Source organism: Anabrus simplex, chromosome 8 (assembly GCF_040414725.1).
Source record: "Anabrus simplex isolate iqAnaSimp1 chromosome 8, ASM4041472v1, whole genome shotgun sequence".
NCBI classification, from domain to species: domain Eukaryota; kingdom Metazoa; phylum Arthropoda; class Insecta; order Orthoptera; family Tettigoniidae; genus Anabrus; species Anabrus simplex.
The window spans coordinates 55471064-55494285 of NC_090272.1; the positions used below are offsets into that span (position 1 = coordinate 55471064).

At 37.9% G+C, this 23222-nt stretch overlaps 1 protein-coding gene across 1 annotated transcript in view; it reads right to left on the reverse strand.

Moving 5' to 3' along the window:
- Positions 1-285: 285 nt before the first annotated feature.
- The window catches only part of Shark (SH2 ankyrin repeat kinase), a 110056-nt gene continuing 87119 nt past the window's right edge, over positions 286-23222 (reverse strand). Inside the window, exons 11-16 of the mRNA XM_067152863.2 lie at positions 21748-21848; positions 21510-21656; positions 10605-10713; positions 8723-8894; positions 7953-8079; positions 286-1830 (exon numbers count right to left, since the gene is read on the reverse strand). Coding sequence (XP_067008964.1) covers positions 1633-1830; positions 7953-8079; positions 8723-8894; positions 10605-10713; positions 21510-21656; positions 21748-21848 — 854 coding nt within the window. The 3' untranslated portion in view covers positions 286-1632. The remainder of the gene's footprint in view (positions 1831-7952; positions 8080-8722; positions 8895-10604; positions 10714-21509; positions 21657-21747; positions 21849-23222) is intronic.

Below are 23222 nucleotides of genomic sequence, written 5' to 3' on the forward strand. Positions count from 1 at the left end.
AAAAGATACCGAACTCGCACTAAAACACATTAAAATCCGTATGAAACAGCAATCAGTTTGTTTAAACATTTCTGCGGATGTTTTTCAACAGAGGCTTACTCATTAGCACATATTTTCTAATTCCAATAGTCTGAACGAATATTCAGTTTCATTCTTAAAAAATGGTGATAGTATCACTCCAGAGGCATGTGTCAAACATTTCCATCTTCCTACTTCAAACGTCGTCAACTAACCTAGGTTTACCATCCATGTATTACGAAAACATATTTCAAGCTCCCTGCTCCCTGTAGAATGATAACCTTGTTACTATAAATTTACATGGGAACAGCCTTTCTGAAATTTAACAAGATGCGAAAGTACATAAACTAACCTCTGAAATTAGTTATTCACACTGCTGTATCTTGAGGAGGAGAAGTATCACATTCTTATTTCATGTCAGTACATAATATTAAAATTAAGCAATCGTTTACTTCATCCTTTATTTCTAAGGAGTTAACAAGTGCTGTCATTGCACTCATTGCGAAAATATGTTCTCTCGATGTTTGTTTATACCAGTCGGAGTTATGAGGAGAGGTCTGGTTCACCGAAGATCGACTTGCTCATGCGTAGCGAGGAATCAATACGGAAGATGATCGATCGCATTCAATATAAACGGTGGAGTAGTGTATGAATATAAATTACAGATAAAAAGTGAGCACGCCCAAATTTGCCCGTTATAACGGATGAATCAGTAAAAGGATTCTCACTGTAATTGAAGAATATTGCACAGATTAATACAGGAATTTTCGAAGGGCATAATAACATTGTCATTAAAACGGGGGTTCTCTACTATTGTACTACAACGGCTGTGGTCGGATGTGTATCCGAGTCCGACATCTCACTTTAGCCCTAAGTGCCTGCGCTCAAAATTCCTCTTCTGCCTTGAATCACACTCAGCAAGCTTATGATGTCTTTTTCATAGCTTCTTAATGTCCCATAACCAAAAAGAAGAGAGATAAATATTTGAGAATTTTAACAATAAGGCGGGTTTTGCCTTATTGTGAATTACATTAAATCGAATATAAAATTGCATTTCTCTTATGGAATAATTTTCGGGACTTGAAATTTCTTCTGTTAAATGCGGGTTTACGTTAAATCGAGGTCACGCAAAATTGAGGTTATACTGCATTATTTACACAGATTGTCATCCAGTTCAGAAATAAACCTGTAGGCAGGGCTGAAAATTAAATACCCAGATTTTGATCACTGTTATTTACATTTTTATGATTCCAGTTTCTTCAATGATGCTTTAATCATGTGTTCAGGGACTGTCAGGAATTTCAACCCTCTTTCCTCTTTAAATGAGAAACAAGAGAGAACACAAACATAGTCTTGTAAAAGGAGAATAATAAGCTGGAGACTCACTTCACTATTTCTAATTGCTTTTATAATTGACAGATGGCACTTAGTGTAATATTCCTTTCACTCATTATTACCCCTCATATCATAACACAATTTCTATACATAGTTCAAGAAGTGGAATTACATTACTTCTTATGATGAATGTAAGGAGTGAATGTTAAATTGTTAGGAGAAGTGAAAAGAACATTACAAAAAGATGGCATTAGCAAGCGTTGGAACTTGAACTAAATTTCAGCTAATATCAGACTCAACAACTAGTTCTTTGATGTTGATGTACTCAGGATCTGATGAAAATATTTCCAGCAGTTCATTGAATGTTGGCCTATCTTTAGGAAGATATGCCCAACATCGTTCCATAATTTGGTAGACATCATCAGGACATTTTGGAGTTTGCTGTAAGCGTTCTCCTTTCTCTATCAACTGAATTACCTGGAAAATAATAAAATATGAACTAGTTTTCATATTACATTAAAGTACATTTTTGTTACTAATTGTCATGTTTTACTAATCAATTAGTAGATATTTAAAACTACAGAATGTTCTGCAGTATCTAGACCAGTGGTTCCCAAAGTATGCACCGCGGCTTCCACATGTGCTGTCCAACTACAGCAAAAGCGTTGTATCAAGGATATGGCAGTGTGCCTATTTACTGGTTAGAAACGATATATACTCTACTGGAATGGTAACAACAGACACATGAGAAATGGATTACGACTGACAGTGGCAAAAGTCTTAGATGGTATTACAGAAATCCAGATCATCAATGAGAGGATTTTAAAGGGAACAATTTACCTAGGAAAAAGGAAGCTGACATTGGTGCAGGTGTATGCCCCTACCCACCAGACGGGCTGCAGTCAAGATGAAAAGAACAAGTTTCTGGAAGACCTAGAAGAGCATCAGAGAAGAGAGGGCAATCATCATTAGGACCTCAATGCACAGCGCAGGACAGGCAGGAATGGCTATGAGAAGTTGATGGGACTGCACGGCCATGGGAGAAGGAATTCAAAAGGGGAACATCTCTTAGATTTCTGCATAAGAAACTGGTAAAGTTAAAAACTTCATGATTATTCCGTATTGAATAGAGAAATAAGAAGATGTACAATATTATAGGGAAGGATCCACCTTTCAATACTCTGTAGTAAGTTGAACTAAAAAGTAGTTACAACCTGTTTATTGGGACCGGTTTCAACACATTTCAAGTGTCATCATCAGCCAATTAGCGAAGATCTTAAAACAACTAATACATTGAACACAGGCAAAAAATTAAATTAACATTGTATCATATCGTAGCAATTCAGTTAATGTTCAAAACACAATAATCACAGTCAAGAGAGTAAACAGAACATCACTATCTTGCGCCGAAAACAAATATAGTTGAAGTTCATAAGCAGGTCAAGTATGCACTTATGTAAAGTCGTTGCTAGGCAGGTCTTGTAGGTATTTGTTTCTCCGGCCGAAGAGTAAAAGGTGATGTGAATGAAGTCTTAGGAAAACAGTGTAGGATTTAATTTCGTCAAATTCAAAGTGGATATATAGGTTTTAAAATAATTTAAAACGTTAAAAAAGAATAAAGCCAAATAAAAATATATTAAAAAATAGGAAGAAATAATGAAAGAAATACGAGGTTCAACTCGAAACAACTTGCCGTAGTAATTGATAAAGAAATGATAAATAGTGAAAGGGGGAACGTTTATTAGAGGGTGGTGGTGGTGGTGGTGGTGGTGGTTATTGTTATTAGAGGAAATACAATTGGGCAACAATCCTTTATATAACACTAATTCGAGGAAAAAAGAGGAAGAGAACCGACACTTCGAAAAATGAAGATATCAGTTAAAGGAAGACAAGGGCCACAAAGGGCGTGAAAATGAAAGACTCCCTAGCCCTCGCAAACCTAATAGCATCGGGGTCGGAAAAGAACAAGAATTGACCAAGGGAGGTCGGACAGGATAGATGAAAGTGAGGAGCCTGGCACAAGTAAGTGGAAGCAATGCCAGGACTCAGCTAAGGGCCCCGTGGTCGCCAACCCATGCTCCGAAGGTCAGAGCCCCTGGGGGATGGAGGGTGGGAAGGAAAGAAAAATGGAAGGGATCCGATACTTCAAAAAATGAAGATATCAGCCAAAGGAAGACAAGGGCCACGAAGGGCGTGAAAATGAAAGACTCCCTAGCCCTCGGAAACCTAATAGCGTTGGGGTCGGAAAGGAACAAGAGTTGACCAATGGAGGTCAGACAGGATAGATGAAAGTGAGGAGCCTGGCACAAGTAAGTGGAAGCAATGCCAGGACTCAGCTAAGGGCCCCGTGGTCGCCAACCCACGCTCCGAAGTTCAGAGACTTTTTTCACCCACAGTCACATAAACGTGCTTCATACAACAGTGTGGTTAACCGCGCCTTCAAAATTCCGCTATCAAAGGATAACTTAAATAAAGAACTAAACATCATCTGCTCTATTGCCAAATTTAACGGTTATAATTCTTATTTTATTGAACAAATCATTAACAAATTTAGACACCGCCCTAACACAACACTCTTAAAAGATATTCCCAAACCAGCTGCTTACACCACATTCACATTCAATACAAATACCTATAGTATAGCTAATGTCTTCAGAAAACATAATACCATGATTTCTTTTCGAACTAACAATAGAAACCTTGAATTATTACATAACTCCCACTCCTTAAATAGAACAAGTGTCTTTTCTAAATCAGGCGTATACCGTTTTAAGTGCCACAACTGTAATTCTTCTTACATAGGTCAAACTGGTCGCAACTTCAAAATTAGGTACTTTGAACACGTTAATGCAATAAAGCACAACAGATTTTCGGCACTAGGACAACACATACATGACACAAAACATGCTTTCACTACAATAAACCAGGATATTGAAATTCTCAGCACTCTTAAATAAAGGCCCTCTCCTAGACATCACCGAAAACTGTTTTATACACCTTGACCAGTTTTTCAATCCAAATCTTAATCTGAATGATATTTCTGAGAAACCCAATGCCCTTTTCGATTTTCTCATCTCCTTTTTAAATAACCTGAAGTCAACAAATAAGGAATCAATCTTTCACAATTTACACAATACCCTCTCATGCCACTTCCCCCTTCCGCAACACCCCCCTTGATCCTCCTTAGTTCTCCCCACCCCTAAGGGGCTCTGAACTTCGGAGCGTGGGTTGGCGACCCAGGGGGCCCTTAACTGAGTCCTGACATTGCTTCCACTTACTTGTGCCAGGCTCCTCACTTTCATCTATCCTGTCCGACCTCCCTTGGTCAACTCTTGTTCCTTTCCGACCCCGACGCTTTTAGGTTTCCGAGGGCTAGGGAGTCTTTCATTTTCATGCCCTTCGTGGCCCTTGTCTTCCTTTGGCTGATATCTTCATTTTTCGAAGCATCGGATCCCTTCCATTTTTCTTTCCTTCCCACCCTCCATCCCCCAGGGGCTCTGACCTTCGGAGCGTGGGTTGGCGACCACGGGGCCCTTAGCTGAGTCCTGGCACTGCTTCCACTTACTTGTGCCAGGCTCCTCACTTTCATCTATCCTGTCCGACCTCCATTGGTCAATTCTTGTTCTTTTCCGACCCCGATGCTATTAGGTTTGCGAGGGCTAGGGAGTCTTTCATTTTCACGCCCTTCGTGGCCCTTGTCTTCCTTTAACCGATATCTTCATTTTTCGAAGTGTCGGTTCTCTTCCTCTTTTTTCCTCGAATTAGTGTTATATAAAGGATTGTTGCCCAATTGTATTTCCTCTAATAACAATAACCACCACCACCACCACCACCACCACCACCCTCTAATAAACGTTCCCCCTTTCACTATTTATCATTTCTTTATCAATTACTACGGCAAGTTGTTTCGAGTTGAACCTCGTATTTCTTTCATTATTTCTTCCTATTTTTTAATATATTTTTATTTGGCTTTATTCTTTTTTAACGTTTTAAATTATTTTAAAACCTATATATCCACTTTGAATTTGACGAAATTAAATCCTACACTGTTTTCCTAAGACTTCATTCACATCACCTTTTACTCTTCGGCCGGAGAAACAAATACCTACAAGACCTGCCTAGCAACGACTTTACATAAGTGCATACTTGACCTGCTTATGAACTTCAACTATATTTGTTTTCGGCGCAAGATAGTGATGTTCTGTTTACTCTCTTGACTGTGATTATTGTGTTTTGAACATTAACTGAATTGCTACGATATGATACAATGTTAATTTAATTTTTTGCCTGTGTTCAATGTATTAGTTGTTTTAAGATCTTCGCTAATTGGCTGATGATGACACTTGAAATGTGTTGAAACCGGTCCCAATAAACAGGTTGTAACTACTTTTTAGTTCAACTTACTACGGAGTATTGAAAGGTGGATCCTTCCCTATAATATTGTACATCTTCTTAAGAAACTGGTAGTAAAAAAACAGTTGGTTCAACAAAAGAGACAGTCATAAGATTACCCTATACAGGACAAAGCATAATCATTACTGATAAAGAAGTAGACTTGTGACTGAAGTCAAGGGGATTCCAAATGAGAACCTCAACAGCAACCATCAGTTATCAGTAGCAAATCTGAAAACATTAATGTACCAAAGATAACTAGGGAATTACCTAAGATTGGAGTGTGAGAACTACAACAGATTGGAAAGAGGACCGACTATCAGGACAATTGCCTACAGAAGTGGAGAGTGGTGAAGTAGAGTGGAACATACTGTATTTAAGAACACCTTGATAAAGGAAGCAATGAGAGTTTCCACAAAGACAAGTGCAAGTGTATGGGAAAAAGAGACACCCTGGAAAAAGAGAGTGTGATCTGCAATGAAGGAAAGGAACATAGCACAAAAAGAATGAAATGGAAATACAAGCCAGAATAGATAAGAGACAAAGGGAAGATCAGAGACCTTGATCAAATATACCGGGACAAGAAACTGAGAGTTAAAAGAGTAGTACAAGAGGAGAAGATAAAGTGCTGGGAAAACCAAAAAAAACTGGAGGAAGACAGCAGAGGTAATATAAAACTACTGTTTAGAGTGATAAAAAGCAAAAGGAAAGGAGTCGAAACAATCAAGGCAATTGAGAACAAATCCTATGTAGCCAAAAGAGCCCTTAACCTGAACATTTTCCTCTAATGGCCCCCACAAATTACAGTTTTCACCATCTAGTTTTTATAATGCCATTTCTTTGCTAAGGTTCACGCAAACAACTGGTTGATGCTGCAGTGCTACGACCTCTCCTCTCAGGACATTATAGTCAGTCACTTCCTTTATCTTATCTTGGCTATCAAGTATATAGTCCACTTGTGAAGATCTCCCACAACTTTCATAAGTCAATTGCTAGTTGAAGGGTTTCCTATAAAAAGTGTTTACTATGGCCACATCAGCAGCCATGGCCTTCATGGTTCCTCTCACCCACTTCATATATTCCCTTCCAATTTCATTGCTGTCTTCACTAACATGACCATTCAAATCTCTACCAATATATAGTATCTCACTCCCTATCAGTTCCCTGCTAACTCATTCATCTCTGCCCAGAAGTAGTCCTTTTTCTTCTTCACTACATCACACCTGGGGCGAATATATGTTCACTACATTTAGGATCTCGTCCACCAGGTCATTTTTTATTATAATAATCCAACTGATTTTCTGGTTACTTAATGTTTTAGATATCTGGCAAAAAACATCTCTTTGTCCAGATCCTCGGCTGAATGGGCAGAATACCGGCCTTCAGTAGAGAGGGCCCCAGGTTCAATTTCCAGCCAAGTCAGGGATTTTAACTTTATCTAGTTAATTCCTCTAGCTTGTGGATTGGGTGTTTGTGCTCATTTTAACATACATCTTCATTTACAAACAACACATCATACTGCAGGTCACCACAGCAACAAGCAATAGTGGATACTTCACTATACATAGGGATAGTGTCAGAAAAGGCATTCTATACAAAGTGTCCACCCAAGAAAATTGAGAACAGAGAAGGAGAAGAATAAGAAGAATAAAAGGAATTTTCACTTTGACCTCAAAATAAATATTTCTTCTGTCAATTATGGCCAAAAAGCATATTTTCACCATTTTCTCATTTATTTAAATTAAGGTTTGAAACATACATTTCTAAAGGATCAATCACACAGCAATAAATACTGTAAATAAAACAATACTGAGCAAAAGTGACAGGATCCACTGTGCTGCTACAGGAGTTGCAGGCCTTCCCTGTGTGTGGAAAGGGAACTTAATGAAGGAGAGGGAGTTGCAATGTCTTCAGTATGCTCGACTGAGTCCAGAAGCAGGTAAATCTTTTACAACTGCCGCCATACAATAATGATGATGACCACTATTATTATTAGTTTGATATGGGAGTTACCCAGACTAGATGTCTAGGAAAGATATGACTCAGAAGAATTACAGTGAGCGACATTTTTTCATACTTTATGATGTGCAAAAATTCATTTTCATTCCAATTTCTACAAAGAAGGAAGAGTTTTACTACTTTTTTAATAACTCTTTAATAATCCAAATAGGCTTAAATAATCTACTAGATGTTAAATCTCAACTTACATCAACTCCTCTCAATTCACCATATGGCTGTTTTCCATACGAAAACATTTCCCAAAGGGTCACTCCAAAACTCCAAACATCACTAGCATGAGAAAATGTTCCAAAATTGTAGGATTCAGGAGCATACCTAAAAAAAAAAATACATATTTATATTTCATAATTTCCAGTAAGTAACGGATCTAAAGAAATCTATATTAACATTATGTGTTGAGACGAAATGTACTAATGCATGCAACCTGTCAGTTGGAATGAAATTAAGGGAATTTATAGCAAAATTTACCACATGAACTGTTTTAAATATACAGTAATGGACAAAATGTTGTGTTAATCCTGATTCAAAATTCCTGAGTACTGTAACTCAATGAAAGCATTCTTGCTTTTGATCCACAGAATTGAACATTCTACTTTATCCACAAGATTAACCACTTTCTCTCTCTACGTATAACAACAAAATTCACTTTATCAACTAGGGAAACATACACAAAATTTGTGAAGTTTTGCATGTCAAAAACTGAAAAAAGGATAACCTATAACAGTAAACAAGTCACTGTAACAGAGAATGGATAGGAGTGCTTGATATGGTAAAAAAAAAATATATATATATCATGATAATTAAATTAATAATAGCAATTCGCCAAAATGTTCCACTAAAATATACAAATGAAGAAACGATAATACTGTATCTAAAATACTGAATAGATTAAATCTTAATCCAGAATTTAAACATAGCTTTGGTATAATATGCAGTAAAGATCTGAAGCAAATCTTACCATTTTATTGGCCACCTCCCACCCTGAGTGGCTCGGTAATATTCGTGATCACCACCTAGTGCTCTGGACAAACCAAAATCACTGATCTTAGCCTGATGTCTCGAGGCAAGTAGAATGTTCCGAGCAGCCAAGTCTCTATGCACAAATCTTTGCTCTTCAAGATACTTCATACCTGGAGAATATCAAGTGAATTATGTTAGGAAATGTTACTAAAAAGCATGCAGAAAAAAAATGATAAATGTTATGAAGGAGAATAGAAACATATATAGAGATGAATGAAATGTCAGGCTACTCTACACACACAGTGCAAGGAAAAGGAGGGAGAAAGACAAACATAAAATTACAAAAGGGCAAAGAAAAACTCCACATCTTCACACACAGTCGTCTTCTTATGAGGAGAAAATCTATATTTGAAGATGACTGTGTGTATGTGAAGATGTAGAGTTTGTGCAGCATCTTTGATAGCCTTCAGCTCAGATGACCGTTCTCACTTTGCTTATAGCTTGGCTACCCTACAAGTACCACAAATGTATAAGGTTCTATGAACAGCTAAGGAGTGTGGCTGTCCACCCTTACTGAAAGAGAGTGTGATGATAACTTAAAATGAGGTTAACAGCTTACCGTCTGAAAGTGCATGTTGATTTAGTGCAGGCACAACAAAAGTGTGTGTGATCGGATGAAGGCGAGACTGGTTATGAGTGGCAGAGGAAAATAGTACAACTGTTCAGTCATTCATCAGAAACTGTGCAGTATCTTAAAAGTTTCAGGATAAGTACAAGCATTGTCCTCCATAACCACACCCGGACGACTGGAGTGGGACATTGATGATGATGATGATAATGATTGTCCTCCATCAGAGATTTCAGTATTTTTATATCGTCTGGACCCTCTTTTTTTCAGTTAGTCGCAAAACAAGTGATTACACTTGGAAACAGTTATCCACCTCCAACAGAAAATGAAAAAAGGTTGAGAATGTTAGGTGGTTTGACACCAATGAAGATAAGATAAAGGCTCATTTACCTCTATGTAATCTAATGTCAGAGACTTAAAAGCCTCATATTCAACTGTACTAGAGCAACAAAAAGTGTCCCTTCCTTCATACACCAGAGTGTTTTAAAGTTTTTCACATCAAATCCTCATTCTGAAGCATCATTACTGGCGAGTAAAACTTGTATGCATATTAAATTTTTAAAAAGCATGAAAATATTCCTACTGTGTAATGATCTGTGACTGTGTATGCAGTACAATACAGGGCTTTAAATATGCAGATCAGGAGATTTCAAAATACTTATCTCCCCTGCAACAATTTAGTACCTAATGTTAGGATTACTGCTTCAAATCAGCTTGCTCCTCATCTTCCTGTTTCAGTTCCTTATAGGACATCTAGGACATAATTCTAATCACGTGTCTAATGGGTATATTATTTACTTAGTAAAGAGTACAGTACTGGATAATAAGTATGTGTTTATGTGTGCATGCGTGTGCGTGCATGTGTGTCAAGCAAAAAAAAAAAAAAAAAAAAAAAAAAAAAAAAAAAAAAAAAAAAAAAAATAGGGACTTCTTACTGCAAAATTTCAACATTTTCATTTCTTCTTACACTGGAAAAGAAATTAAAATTTTAACACAAAAATTGTGTTTCTAACTCAAAAGCAGATGGAGATAAGGCATTCCGAATTCAGAATGACAAAATTAAGTACTGCATATATTGGGTGGAGAATGAAATAATGAATTATTACTGAGGGAAAAACAAAACAAAACAGAAAGTCAATATTTAAGACCCTTGTTTTACAGCTGTCGTAATTCAGTGAAAAGAGGTCCTATTTTCCTATCCATATCAACACTTGTAGCACATACTAACAAAAATTAATGAATATAAGCTTACCACAGGCTATTTGCGATGCCCATACTTTCAATTCATAGTTGGGATTGACTCGATCAGGGAATTCTAATAAATAGGCCAACATGGATCCAAGTGGAACTAGTTCTTGTACCTATTAAAACAAGACAGTCATATGTCAGTACAGGTGAAATTAAAAAAACAGAAGTATCTGCAAAATATAAGGAAGATGCATTAGATTCAGAATGTATTAATAAAGCTTGATGACAATGTGATAACACAGAAACAGTAATGTGCAGAAAATAATTTTCATCCACAGGTAAGTGTATGTGCTGTAGTGCAAGGAGTTAAGCTGAAATGGTACTGACACATGATGAGAATGGAAGAGGGTAGAGTTCCAAAATGAGTATTTATGGAGAAAATAATAGGAAAGAGACAACGGGGAAGGCCGAGAAAGAGGTGGACAGAACAGTGAAAGAGAGTAAAGAGAAGAGAGGAGTAAAAGTAGAAGAAACATTGAAACTCGCAGCACATACTAACAAAAATCATGACCAGTTAATATAAAATTAGTGAATATATGGAGAGAGAGAGAGAGAGAGAGAGAGAGAACTGTGGGGGTCCTTGATTCACAACCCGACCTAAAAGACTGGAAACAGGAAATGTAGTAGTAGTAGTAGTAGTAGTAGTAGTAGTAGTGTTTAAACTAATATTACACATAGAATTGAAGATATTGTCTCCTAGTAGATGTGTGGTCAGAATAGTTAATGAACATCTAGAATGTGCTGATAATAAATAATAATGGAAGAGGCAGGCATCAAGTCTTTATGATTTAACACAGAGGTTAACAGATTCGTGTACCGTTGACGTGAAAAATTTTCACCGTCAGAATGTTAGGCCGGCGGGGTAGGAGAGGTGGTGGTACACAATATCTGTTCACTAGACTGACAGCCAAAAGCCAGATTTCAATTACAAACCTGTCTGCAGTGCTCATATGGAGCGAGTGACGGTGATTTGTCTGTTGGATGCAGATGTTTAGCCTTGAACAGACCCCTTGGTGTTATTTGACAGGAGTAGGCTATGCGCCGACACCGGGTTTCACCCTCTCGTTACTTCATAATCATCATCACACAATACACAACATTGATATTTAGAAATTTCATGATCCGTATTGAACTGGGATTACAATAATTGAAATTAATAGGGGTCCTACTATTCAATACACAGACATTTATTAATGTGAATCAATCACATGTCGTTCACTTCATATGACTTTAAACTCTGCAGCATAATTTCAACAAGATCAAAGAACTAAAGACATATACAAGCTGGACAAACCACCATATGTACAAAACAACGGAGTCATCGTCATTTTGAAAGGATTTTATACTGAAGTGCAGTATCATCATGTACCATATTTTATTTAATATTCATCTATGCAGGTGTTACAGTGTGTTTTAAAGTTGTTTTTAGTTATTGAGTTTGCCTGATTTGACTTGTTGGCTGATGATGGCACAAGTTTAGTGCCGAAACTAGTACCTCATGTGAACGACATGTGATTGATTCACATTAATAAATGTCTGTGTATTGAATAGGAGGACCCCTATTAATTTCAATTATTGCAATACACAACATGCAGTCATTACGCTAGACATAGAAATACATACACTCATGTAATGATCTTAGCATCTAAGGCAAGGAATAACCAACTCACTGACCAAGATAGATAGTATCCAAGTGCGTGGACATCAGAACACACAAACACAGGCATAATAGAAGAGGCAAGAAGACATTCTGTCCTTTATGCACTCAAATTTGCTGTGAGGTAGCAATCGTAACTTTCAATCAGAAGCATGTAATAAATTATGTTAATCATTTAATTTTTCACTGCTCTTCAGCTTCTGTTTAAAAATTTGGCAAGTAGACATACAGCACTCAACATACACACAAGCACCATGTCCTTCTCTGTGAACCACGTGATCCTACCACAGTGTCGAGGCCTGTGTGCCACAATGAAGCAGATAGCTGAGACATAGCTGCAACCATATTAAATGGGTATCCGTCAAGAAACCTGCCTGGTGAATGATTCATCGAAAGGCATGTAGCAGCCTTCTGGAATATGCAAGAGCGGCAGTTTGGATGATTGACTGATATGACCTTGTAATAATACTTAACATGGCCTAGCTATGTTGATGCTGTTACAGGGCTGAAAGCAATGGAAAACCAGGGCCATAACTAAATCCCAAGGACGTGCAGCTCTCTCTGTATGAATGAATGATGTAGGGAAGATGGCTTCCTCAAGTAAAATATTCCGCAGTTTAAATAGTCCCTCATTTGGATCTCCAGGTGAGGACTATTTGGGAGGAAGCAATCAATGAGAAGATGAATAATGACATTCTGCAAGTCGGAGCATGGAATGTTAAAAGTTTGAATCATTTCGGCAGGTTAGAGAAGCTGAAAAGGGAACTGGATATACACCAAAGTTACATGTAGTTGGTATAAGTAAAGTAGTGTACGTTGGCAGGAAGAGGATTTTTGGTCAGGTGACTACACAATTAACACAAAATTAAATAGTCAAAACTCTGTAGAACGATTACCGATACAACAATAAACCCGGATACAACGATAATTTTATATGGTCCCAGCAGATTTCCTATAGTTACTATGTTAATTACCCCTCATTAGAACAATGAAGTAATTTTAGTAACACCCTGCTATAATGAAGACAAAGTTTCGAGGATCTTACTATTTTCTGCTTCTAAGAATCTGACCATAACAGTATGTATTGTTTGTTAAACCTCTCAACCTTCAGCACTGTATTCTTAGGAGCTTCCCTACATACTCCACTGGCAGTAAGCAGGTAGTGAATAGCCGCGGCAGGCCGTGCTCAGCGGCAAGTAGCAAGAGTCAAAGAGCTCCTGTGTTTGAAACAGTGTTAACTGTTGTAGTCTGTACATTATTGAGCTTGAGTTGCAGTCAGGAGTATTTTGTTGAGCTTGTACAAAGTTTATTTACGTGATCTGTGCAATCTGTAAATGTTTTTAAGGCGAAAAATACATTTTGGACTTGGCTAATGAGATTTGGACAATGGCTGGAACTCTGAAACAGATATGCTTAGAGACTAAACTGGAAGTTTTCAAATACATTGATAATGGTATGAAACACGCAGACGTGGCGAGGAAGTATGGACATGCACAATCGACGTTGGCTACGTTCCTTAAAAACAGAAAGAAATTGAAGAAAGTCTTCTAGGTGGCAAGTTTAACCCTTCAAGGAAAAGAATGAAGATGGCTGCTGCTGACAATGTGGACAGTGCTACACTGCGGTGGTTTAATGAGATGAGTGCGCAGAACATTCCAATTAATGGCCCCTTGATGTGTCAAAAAGCCTTAGATTTCGCTAAGTTGCTTGGCGATTCTAATTTTAAGGCAAGTAACGGATGGCTGCAGAGGTTTAAGGAGCAGCATAGGAGCATTTTCAAAGGGATTTCAGGCAAAGAAAAATCGGCACCTTTACGTGAAGCAGAATGTTGGCGGAAACACACCATGTGTAAACTGCTGGAAAAGTACGGTCCTGAAAACATGCACAATGCAGATGAGACAAGATTGTTTTACCAGCTGATGACAGAGAAGACGATGGCCTTTAGAGGAGAAAAATGTAAAGAAGGGAAGCAATCTAAAGTACACCTAACAGTTCTTCTCTGCAGCAACGTGATGGGGACACATAAGTTGACACATTGGTGATCGGAAGATCAACAGCAAACCCCCGATGCTTCAAAAATGTAAAAAGCTTACCAGGTAAGAGTACATATATTTTATCTTTCTTTAATTCATAAGCTGATAAAGTATCTACTGTAGACATTTGGAGTATGCATAAAGAGCAGGTACATACAGTACTGTACTACATTAAATTTTTTTTTTTTTTTGGTACTGTAATTCTAAATGTGAATTTTTAGTGCAGTCAATTACAAGGCAAATCAAAAAGCATGGATGACGTCTGCTCTCTTTAGTGAGTGGTTGCTTTCGCTTGATGAAGAGACGGGAAGAAAAAAAAAAATTGCATTGCTGGTGGATAATTGTAGTGCGCATAACAACATGCCAGCATTGAAGAATGTAGAACTATGCAACTTCCCCCCGAACTGTACTTCAATCCTTCAGCCACAAGACATGGGAATAATTACGAACTTCAAGACAAAATACAGTTCACGTCTAGTTCAACATGTGATTGCAAACATCGAAATAAAGGTGGACAACCCGTAAGTTTCAATGTGAAGCAGGCTTGTGACATGACTGCTAGTTCCTGGAACAGTGTAGAGCTGAATGTGATCGCAAACTGCTGGAAAAAAGCAAGGATTTCCGAAAATGAAGAAGTTGGTGAGAATGTTGTGGTGGATGAAGAAATACAGGATGATGATCAAAAGTGATCTTGAGGTGTATTCAGCAGCGACTGGGAAAACAATAGGCATATCAGTGGTTGAATGTGTGTCAGTGGATGATGAGGCATTGGTGTTTGAAGCATACACCGACGAATCTATCATCGAAGAGTTAAAGGAAGATTTGCCTGTTGAAGATTCTGATTATGACAGTCATGTGGTAAGTGTGAATCTTCCTCCTCCTCTGATGGAACTAATCGGTGAGTTGGAAACCATCCAGCAAGTAGTATCTTCAATCCCCAGTGTTTCAGCGGAACAACTGATTGTGTTAGAGGAGATAAAAACAACATTTACAAGATAATCATTAAGAAAAGAGAAACAAAGGAAAATAAGTGAATTATTCTATACACATGAGTAAGATACTCTACTAATACAGTAGAACCTCGATTATACGTTCCCGGACACTACGTTTTCCCGTATTATTCGTCCAAATTATGTGGTCCCGCGAGCATCCTAATTAAATCATGTTGTAAAAATCCCACATTATCCATTCCTCGAAGGAAAGATTTCCCGGATCAACTGTCCAGAAATTTCAGTCCCATCAATGCTAAATCCTCGATCACATGTTTTCCAAGAAACTGTACCTTATGAAAGGATGGCTACGGCATACTTATGGATCTTGGTGTTGACGTCCCGTCTTTGTGGTACTGGTACAGTAATTTGAAGAAGTACTGCATTGGAAAAGTGATCGGAGGTGAACTTGCATAAGGGATCATCTTAGCATCGCATTCGGGTAGTATTGTTTAGAGAATCCTCGGAAATCATAAAGCAGAGTGCCCTTGACAATTGGAAGGAGACAGAGCGCATTTCGACAGCTCTATTTGAAGATGGAACGAGTTCCGTCAAATGTTCGTACTTGCAAAACGTCTACATTAAGTGCAGGGTTAGATGTTTCATTTTTTTACTTTTTTCGAGTGTGTCGCCGAACACGATTATGTTATCGAGACCAGAACAGATGTTGCACCTTACATACTGTACATAAAGTCATGGGAGGTTTTGGGTTTGCCTATTACTATTTTTATCCTAATATAAGACTGCGAATTTCATGTTTTTGTGTTAAAATGTTATAAAAGCTGCAGTCGTTTTATTTGCGCATGTTACATTTAAAAACTTTGCATCATTTCGCACTCGTACCGACTTGTACAGCGAGCGCGCTTTCCAGCTGCGCAAGATCGCGAATAATCATAATTTTGGAAGTGTTAATGATATTTTTTCTTTTTCCAATTTGATTGTGATTAGTGACGGGCAGCACTAAATATAATGCATTCGAGAACTTGAGGATTGATACTTTCAAAACCATATTTCAAGTTCAACATAACCTTTAAAAGTCAATCTAGGCCTAATTTATGCGGTACAAGAATTCCATAAACTGACTAGGAACAGTATACCGGTGACCAAATTACAATGGAAGATTAAATAAAATATAAAAAAAAGGATTCTGCCATCACATTGGACGCTTTTGTATCTAATGTGCTTTATTTTATTAGATTAGAGAATGAAAAAATACTTGTGGTCGATTGTTGCGTGTCTTGGCTTTACGGGTATTAGATTTTTTGAAGAGTTTGGCTGATCAAATTTGCTGAACTGAAAGAAGTTTTCAAAGGAATATGATGAAGTTTTCACAGGAAACTGATGAAGTTTCCCCGGTAAAACTGAATGTAAAGTTTTGAGATTTTTAAGTCGCGTACCGGTAATTAAAGTTTGAAGCCAGCCCCGCAGTCTAACTTGCCTGCCTCAAACTCGGAGGACCTGGGTGCGATTACTGGCCAGATCAGGCATTTTTACCTGGATATGAGGGCTGGTTCCAGGTTCAGTCATTCTACGATTACCTTTAATTGAGGAACTATTTAATGGTGATATGGTGACTCCGGTCTAGAGAGCCAGGAATAATGGCCGAGAGGATTCGCCACACTGACCACGCGTCACCTCGTAATCTGCAGGCCTTCGGATCGAGGGCGGTCGCTTGGTAGACAGAAGGCTCATTGGGGCTGTAGTTCGGTTTGGTTTAGGGGCGTTTGTAAGATTATAAGTATACATATTTCATTTTTGTGATGTTTAGCCAAATTGTTGATGGTTCATTTGTTCCCGGATTTTCCATTTTCCCGTCATGTATGTTTTTTTCAGTGGTCCATCCAAAAACGAAGAATCGAGGTTCCACTGTAAATGGAGTGAACGAAATGTGTTTCATTAATTGTATTTTAATGTTCTTTTTCGTCAGAAGAGTACTGTATATACTGCAGTTTTTGGTACAGTAGGTAGATACAGTACTGTAATAGTCACTATTTAACAAAACTCATTATAACAATAACCCTGCTATAACAATATTAATTTTAAGGTCCCCTGGATATTGTTCTATCGAGGTTTGACTGTATAGGAAATGCAAGAGTTGGTTTAATAATGAATAACAATATAGGGCAACGGGTAAGTTACTACGACCAGCACATGGAATGGTTATTGTTGTCTAGATGGACACCAAGACAACATCCACCAGAAGAGTGCCGATGATAAATAAATCAAAATAGAAGATTTATTACAATATGTAAAAGGAGATAAGAATCTAATTACGATGGATGACTAGAACGCAGTGGTAGGCCAAGGAAGAGAAGGTAATGCAGTATGAGAATGTGGACTGGGACGAAGGAATTAAAGAGGAAGTCAGCTGGTAGAATTCTTCACCGATCTTAATTTAAGGCTTGCTAATACTAAGTTCAAAAACCACAAAATGATGGCTATATACAGGAACAAGACTTGAAGACACTAGAAGTTATCACATAGACTTCATTATGATTAGGCAGAGATTTAGAAACCAGGTCATGGATTGTAAGACCCTTCCAGAAGCAGATGTGGACTCCGACCATTTCTTGGCGGTCATGAAATGCCACCTGAAGTTGAAAAAACTAACAAAAGGAAGGGATGCTAGGATATGGCATGTAGACACGATGAAGGAAATGAGAGTGAGGGATTATTTCAAGGAACATGTTACACAAGGACTAACTGGAAAAGCTGAAACACAGTTAAGAGTGAACAATCCCGAAGAATGAGATCAGGAGGGACGCTGAAGAAAAGCTGGGAAGAAAGGCAAGACCAAGTAAGACTCAATGGATAACTCAGGAGATGAATGGCAGAAGAATAATGCAAAAAATGAAGAGGGAGGTAAACAGGTGACTAAAGAAGTAGACAAAGTGCAGGACAGCTAAGAAAAATGGCTGAAAGAGAAGTGCAAGGATGTTGAAGGCTGTATGATTGTAGGAAAGGTAGATACTGCATATAGGAAAACCAAGGAAACCTTTGAAAAGAAAAGGAGCTCAAATGGAAAACCACTTCCAGGAAAAAAAAAAAGACAAGGCAGAAAGATGGCAGGAATATATACAACAATTGTATGAAAAGAAAAAAAAGTAGATGATTCTGTGTTGAAACTCCATGATAAAGGTGAAAAAGGAACTAAATTAGCAGCCGAATTCAGTGTTGGAAAAGCAACGATTAGTGATTGGAAGAAAAATCCTGACAAAATTGAGATGTTTTGTTTAACATCATCTGAAAAGACAATCGTTGAACGACATACATCTACAGTGAAGTCAAATAAATATTAAAGTTTATTTATTCAACCTGTTCAATACATAAAAGATAATGAATTAAATAAAATTATAGGGACATGTTTTGCCCTTTAATTATGGGCATCTTCAGCCTTAATCTCAAACTTAATCTCAACTTTCAACTTTGCCTGGTGTGAAAATGGGAAACCACTGAAAACCATCTTCAGGGCTGCCGACAGTGGGGTTCGAACCTACTATCTCCAGAATACTGGATACTGGCCGCACTTAAGCGACTGCAGCTATCGAGCTCGGTAGTAACAGTTCGTTAGACTGGTGAAAAAGAGGCAGGGTGAAACATGTTGGCTTTCAATTACTGGTGAGTCACAGTCATCAGATCATCCGGTTGCATTAGCCTATGTTTCAGAATTTGGTGCCATTATTTCAAACGAGAACTAATCGCCACAAGAAATGTACAGCTCAGCTGTGATGAGACTGGACTTAATTTTAAGCAATTGCCAAAAAGAGAGCCTTACTGCAAAGACAGAACTTATGCAGCACCTGGTTTCAAGATGACCAAGGAGCACATAACATTGTTAGCATTCAGTAATGCAGCTGTGAATAGCAAGTTACCGTTTATGGTCATTGGCAAATCAAAAAATCCCAGAGCTTTTAAAAACTTAAATGTCAATTAGCTTCCTGTGATCCAAACACACACACACAAAAAGTGTGTGGATGACCAGTGAATTATTCAAGGACTGATTTCATAATAAGTTTGTCCCTGCAGTAACAAAGTTCAATAAAGAAAATTGTTTACCATCCAGGGCATTACTTGTTCTCGGTAATGCCCTAGCATACAGCTCAACAGATGAACTTGTCAATGGAGATATCAAAGCGTTTTTCTGCCACCTAAAGTTACTCCACTGCTGCAACCAATGGACCAGCAGGTGCTTTATATATAAAATGTACATATAAAATTATGCCTTCTAGATGTCTGATTGAGAGTGATGAACCTTCTTTAAACATACTCCAAATCCTTAAAATGATCAATACGAAAGATATGATCTACTGGGGAAATTCTAAACAACAATTAATCAGAAAATCATGGACAAAGTTATGGCCTATCTTAACGTACACTGAGAGCACTGAAGAAATTAATGTGAACAAATTAAAGAGCGTGCAGATGTTCTACATCTTATGCAACAAAGTCCTGGGTGTGAAGGTACAAAAAGAAAATGACTTGGCCACATACAGAACTGCAAATATATTTTCTGCTAGTTGTTTAACTCTTTGCCATCCCTAATGCTCCAAAGGGCTTGAATATTTTCACCCGCTTGCCGTGCTGAACGCTCCAAAGCGCTCATCCTACTCACATTCATTAGAAGTGTATTTACAGAAATATTGAAGGGTCTTGAGAAACCATACTGTATTTCCTTGACTCAGCAAGCTGTTAGGACCTTGTTGACAGCATTTCCTGTGTATATTTCCCAAGCAGATCTACTTTATAAACATCATCTTTAGTTACAGATTATTCTTGTTCAAGTTCACACCATGTCGTCTAATCGCAGAGTTGTGTAGAAAGGTTCTTATGCTGTCAACAAATTCAGGTTCTGTGAATGATGGTACAATGAAACGAAAAACCAGTAAAGGCAATGAAGAAATAGAAATTGCGTGTCCTCGTACCATCATAAATTACACAAAACATATCGGTGGTGTGGACATCAGTGGTCAGGAAAGAGAATACTATGGGGGTTTGGCAATCATCTAAAAAAATGGTGGAAATTTATTTTTCATTTTGTGATCAGTGTGTACATTATGAATAGTTTCATTCTTTATGATATGAGTAATTGACCAGCACTTACAGCTCATGGAAACAGACAGCTGAACTTTCAGTGTAACTTGGTACAACAGCTGATCGGAAACTTCACGTCTTGCAAACGTACAGGCAGGAAAAGAAGTTCACCCATCGGATGTCCATCCCCTAAATTATTTTATTCTCTTGTGAAGATACCTTGTCGTGCCAAAGTGTGTGCTTTGTAATTACAAATTAAAACTAGGGCAACTTCTGGGAGAGGCAAACAAACAACATTCAAATATAAACAGTGCTATCTACCACTGTGCAGGACGGGTTGCTTTTTGGAATACCATCAGGAGCGAAATGTGGATATTCAAAATTAGGGCGAGTATACATTTATATGCATTGATCATTTAGGAATGAAATGCAAAAGAAAATACTTTTATATCTTTATTTGTACGACTTCTAGTTATTTTCTTTTAAAGGGTGGTATTTATGCTGCTTTGCCTATTGGTATTTAAAGGACTGTCAGAAAACATGGTAATTACGGCTGGGCATCAGCCTTTAAATGGGGAACGGCAAAGGGTTAACATTGCAGTAACACACTGAAGGTTTTCGGCGATATAAGGACGAGGGCCATGGCTATAATTAACATACACCCCCAGCATTTGCCAATGCGAAAATAGGAAACCATCATCAGGACTGCCGACGGTGGGATTCAAACGCACTATCTCCCAAATGCAAGCTCACCGCTATGCAACCCTAACCACGTTGCCAACACACTCGGTGAATTGCAAATACACGAAGGACTTGGCTGAGAACAGTATAAAGCTATGTGACTAGACTGGAACATGGTAGTGGCTGAATGTGGTGGAAAGCCAAGTAAAATAAGAACCATATTTGCCCTGCCCAAGTACATCTACTGCAGATAAAAGAAATGATGAGTTACCAGATACATTAAATTATTGTGACCAACAGGAAATTTTAACTGAAATTTAGTACAGTATTACAAAACTTCAGGTTACTAAGAATAACATAACCCTTGTTCATTGTAACATCACATCATTCTGCTTTATTGAGGTTTGTTAAGTAAAAGCACTATACAAAGAGGTGTTTTCTCAGAACATTCAATGTATTGTACCAATCTGTAATTTAAATACCAAACTAATAAATATATACTTGAATTACATACTTACCATGAGTAAAGGGGGTCCCTTTGACACACCAATGAGTTTCACAATACAGTGATGGTCCAGGCCCATCATTACTTTTGCTTCACGTAGAAATTCATCTCTGTTTGCATCTACGTGTTCCTGATGTAAAGTTTTGATAGCAACATTCTCCTATAAAAATAGCAACAACATATCCTCCTGTCAATTTGTTCTCACATTAATTCAAAACACTATGCAATCAAAAAGATTTTAATTCTCATACCTGTTTGCCATCAGGATTAAGGTAAGTTCCTTTATATACAGAACCAAACTCTCCCTCTCCCAACACTTGTCCCAAAACCAATGATTCTCGTGGCAGGAAGTCTAAAAACAAAATGTATTCATCATTATTTAGTTTCTTTAGCAGCAGTAACAGTACATCATTTAAACAGATGAGAACTATTGAGCTGAAGCCTCAGCACCAAAATCCTCAACTCAGGTTAAATTTTCCTTAGTAATTTCTAAAATTTGAATACAGTATAAACCTTGTTAAGACATTTATGCAGCAGGGGACAAGGAAAAAGAATGTGTTAAGAGAAAATGTACTACTGAATACACAAATAAAAACTATCCAACAGGGATATGGAAATATTAGATATGATTTTTTCCGACATAATGGGATTTTACGTCATATATCCTCAGGTACAGTGAAAACTCTATGAGAAGAGAGTATTTAAAGGTGTTAAAAAACACGAGAGAACAAATACGAAAACTTATTCCGCTGGCGCTTATAAAATAATAGTGTACTGAAAAGTGTTAAAAACACCCAACAAAAATATGAAAACATCTGAATGGGTCCAATAAAAATATCAAGAGTATTATTGCAGATCACACTCTTTCTAAAACAAATGTGAGTAGAAGCCTTTTATTTCGGACCAGTTGGTTATTAAACATTATTTTTCTGGTCACACATTTAGACAGTGAATTGGAGGTTATACACAACCATGTGCAACTGCAACAAAATGACTTTGGCCACCATTTGGAATCGAACAATACTTCGACCTCTCTCTCTCTCTCTCTTTTTTTTTTTTTTTTTTTTGCTAGTTGCTTTACGTTGCACCGACTCATATAGGTTTTTATGGCGACAACGGGATAGGGAAAAACTAGGAGTTGGAAGGAAGCGGCCGTGGCTTTAATTAAGGTACAGCCCCAGCATTTGCCTGGTGTGAAAATGGGAAACCACGGAAAACCATCTTCAGGGCTGCCGACAGTGGGATTCAAACCCACGACCAACCTTCGAGTGATCAAGTCAAAACTGGAAGGTGCGAGTTTCAACATTCACGCCTATTCTGCGCGCTTAAAGATGTGGATGCCAGTGAACATGCCGACAGACTTTAATTTTGTCTTCATTTCACAACCTTTTCTGTATCGATGATTAGGCTATCACGAGACAAATATGCACCACGCTGGTCAACTTCACACGATTATGTTCCAGATGTAGGCTATCGCACAACAAATATTCGCTACCCTTCACTGTACAACTAAACACGAAATACATTTCTAACTTCTGAATGGAATGCGAAATACAAGCACAAACAGGCTCACTGTGTTATTCTGCAGTTTCACTGCTAACCAGCAAACAAAACTGAGCATTTCTGAGTTTAATGGCTTGCTCCCCAAAGGTGCAATTTATATTGTGAAGTTCAAGAATTCAAGGGTTTTTCCCATCACCATGCAACTGCAGCAAGGGCTATTACT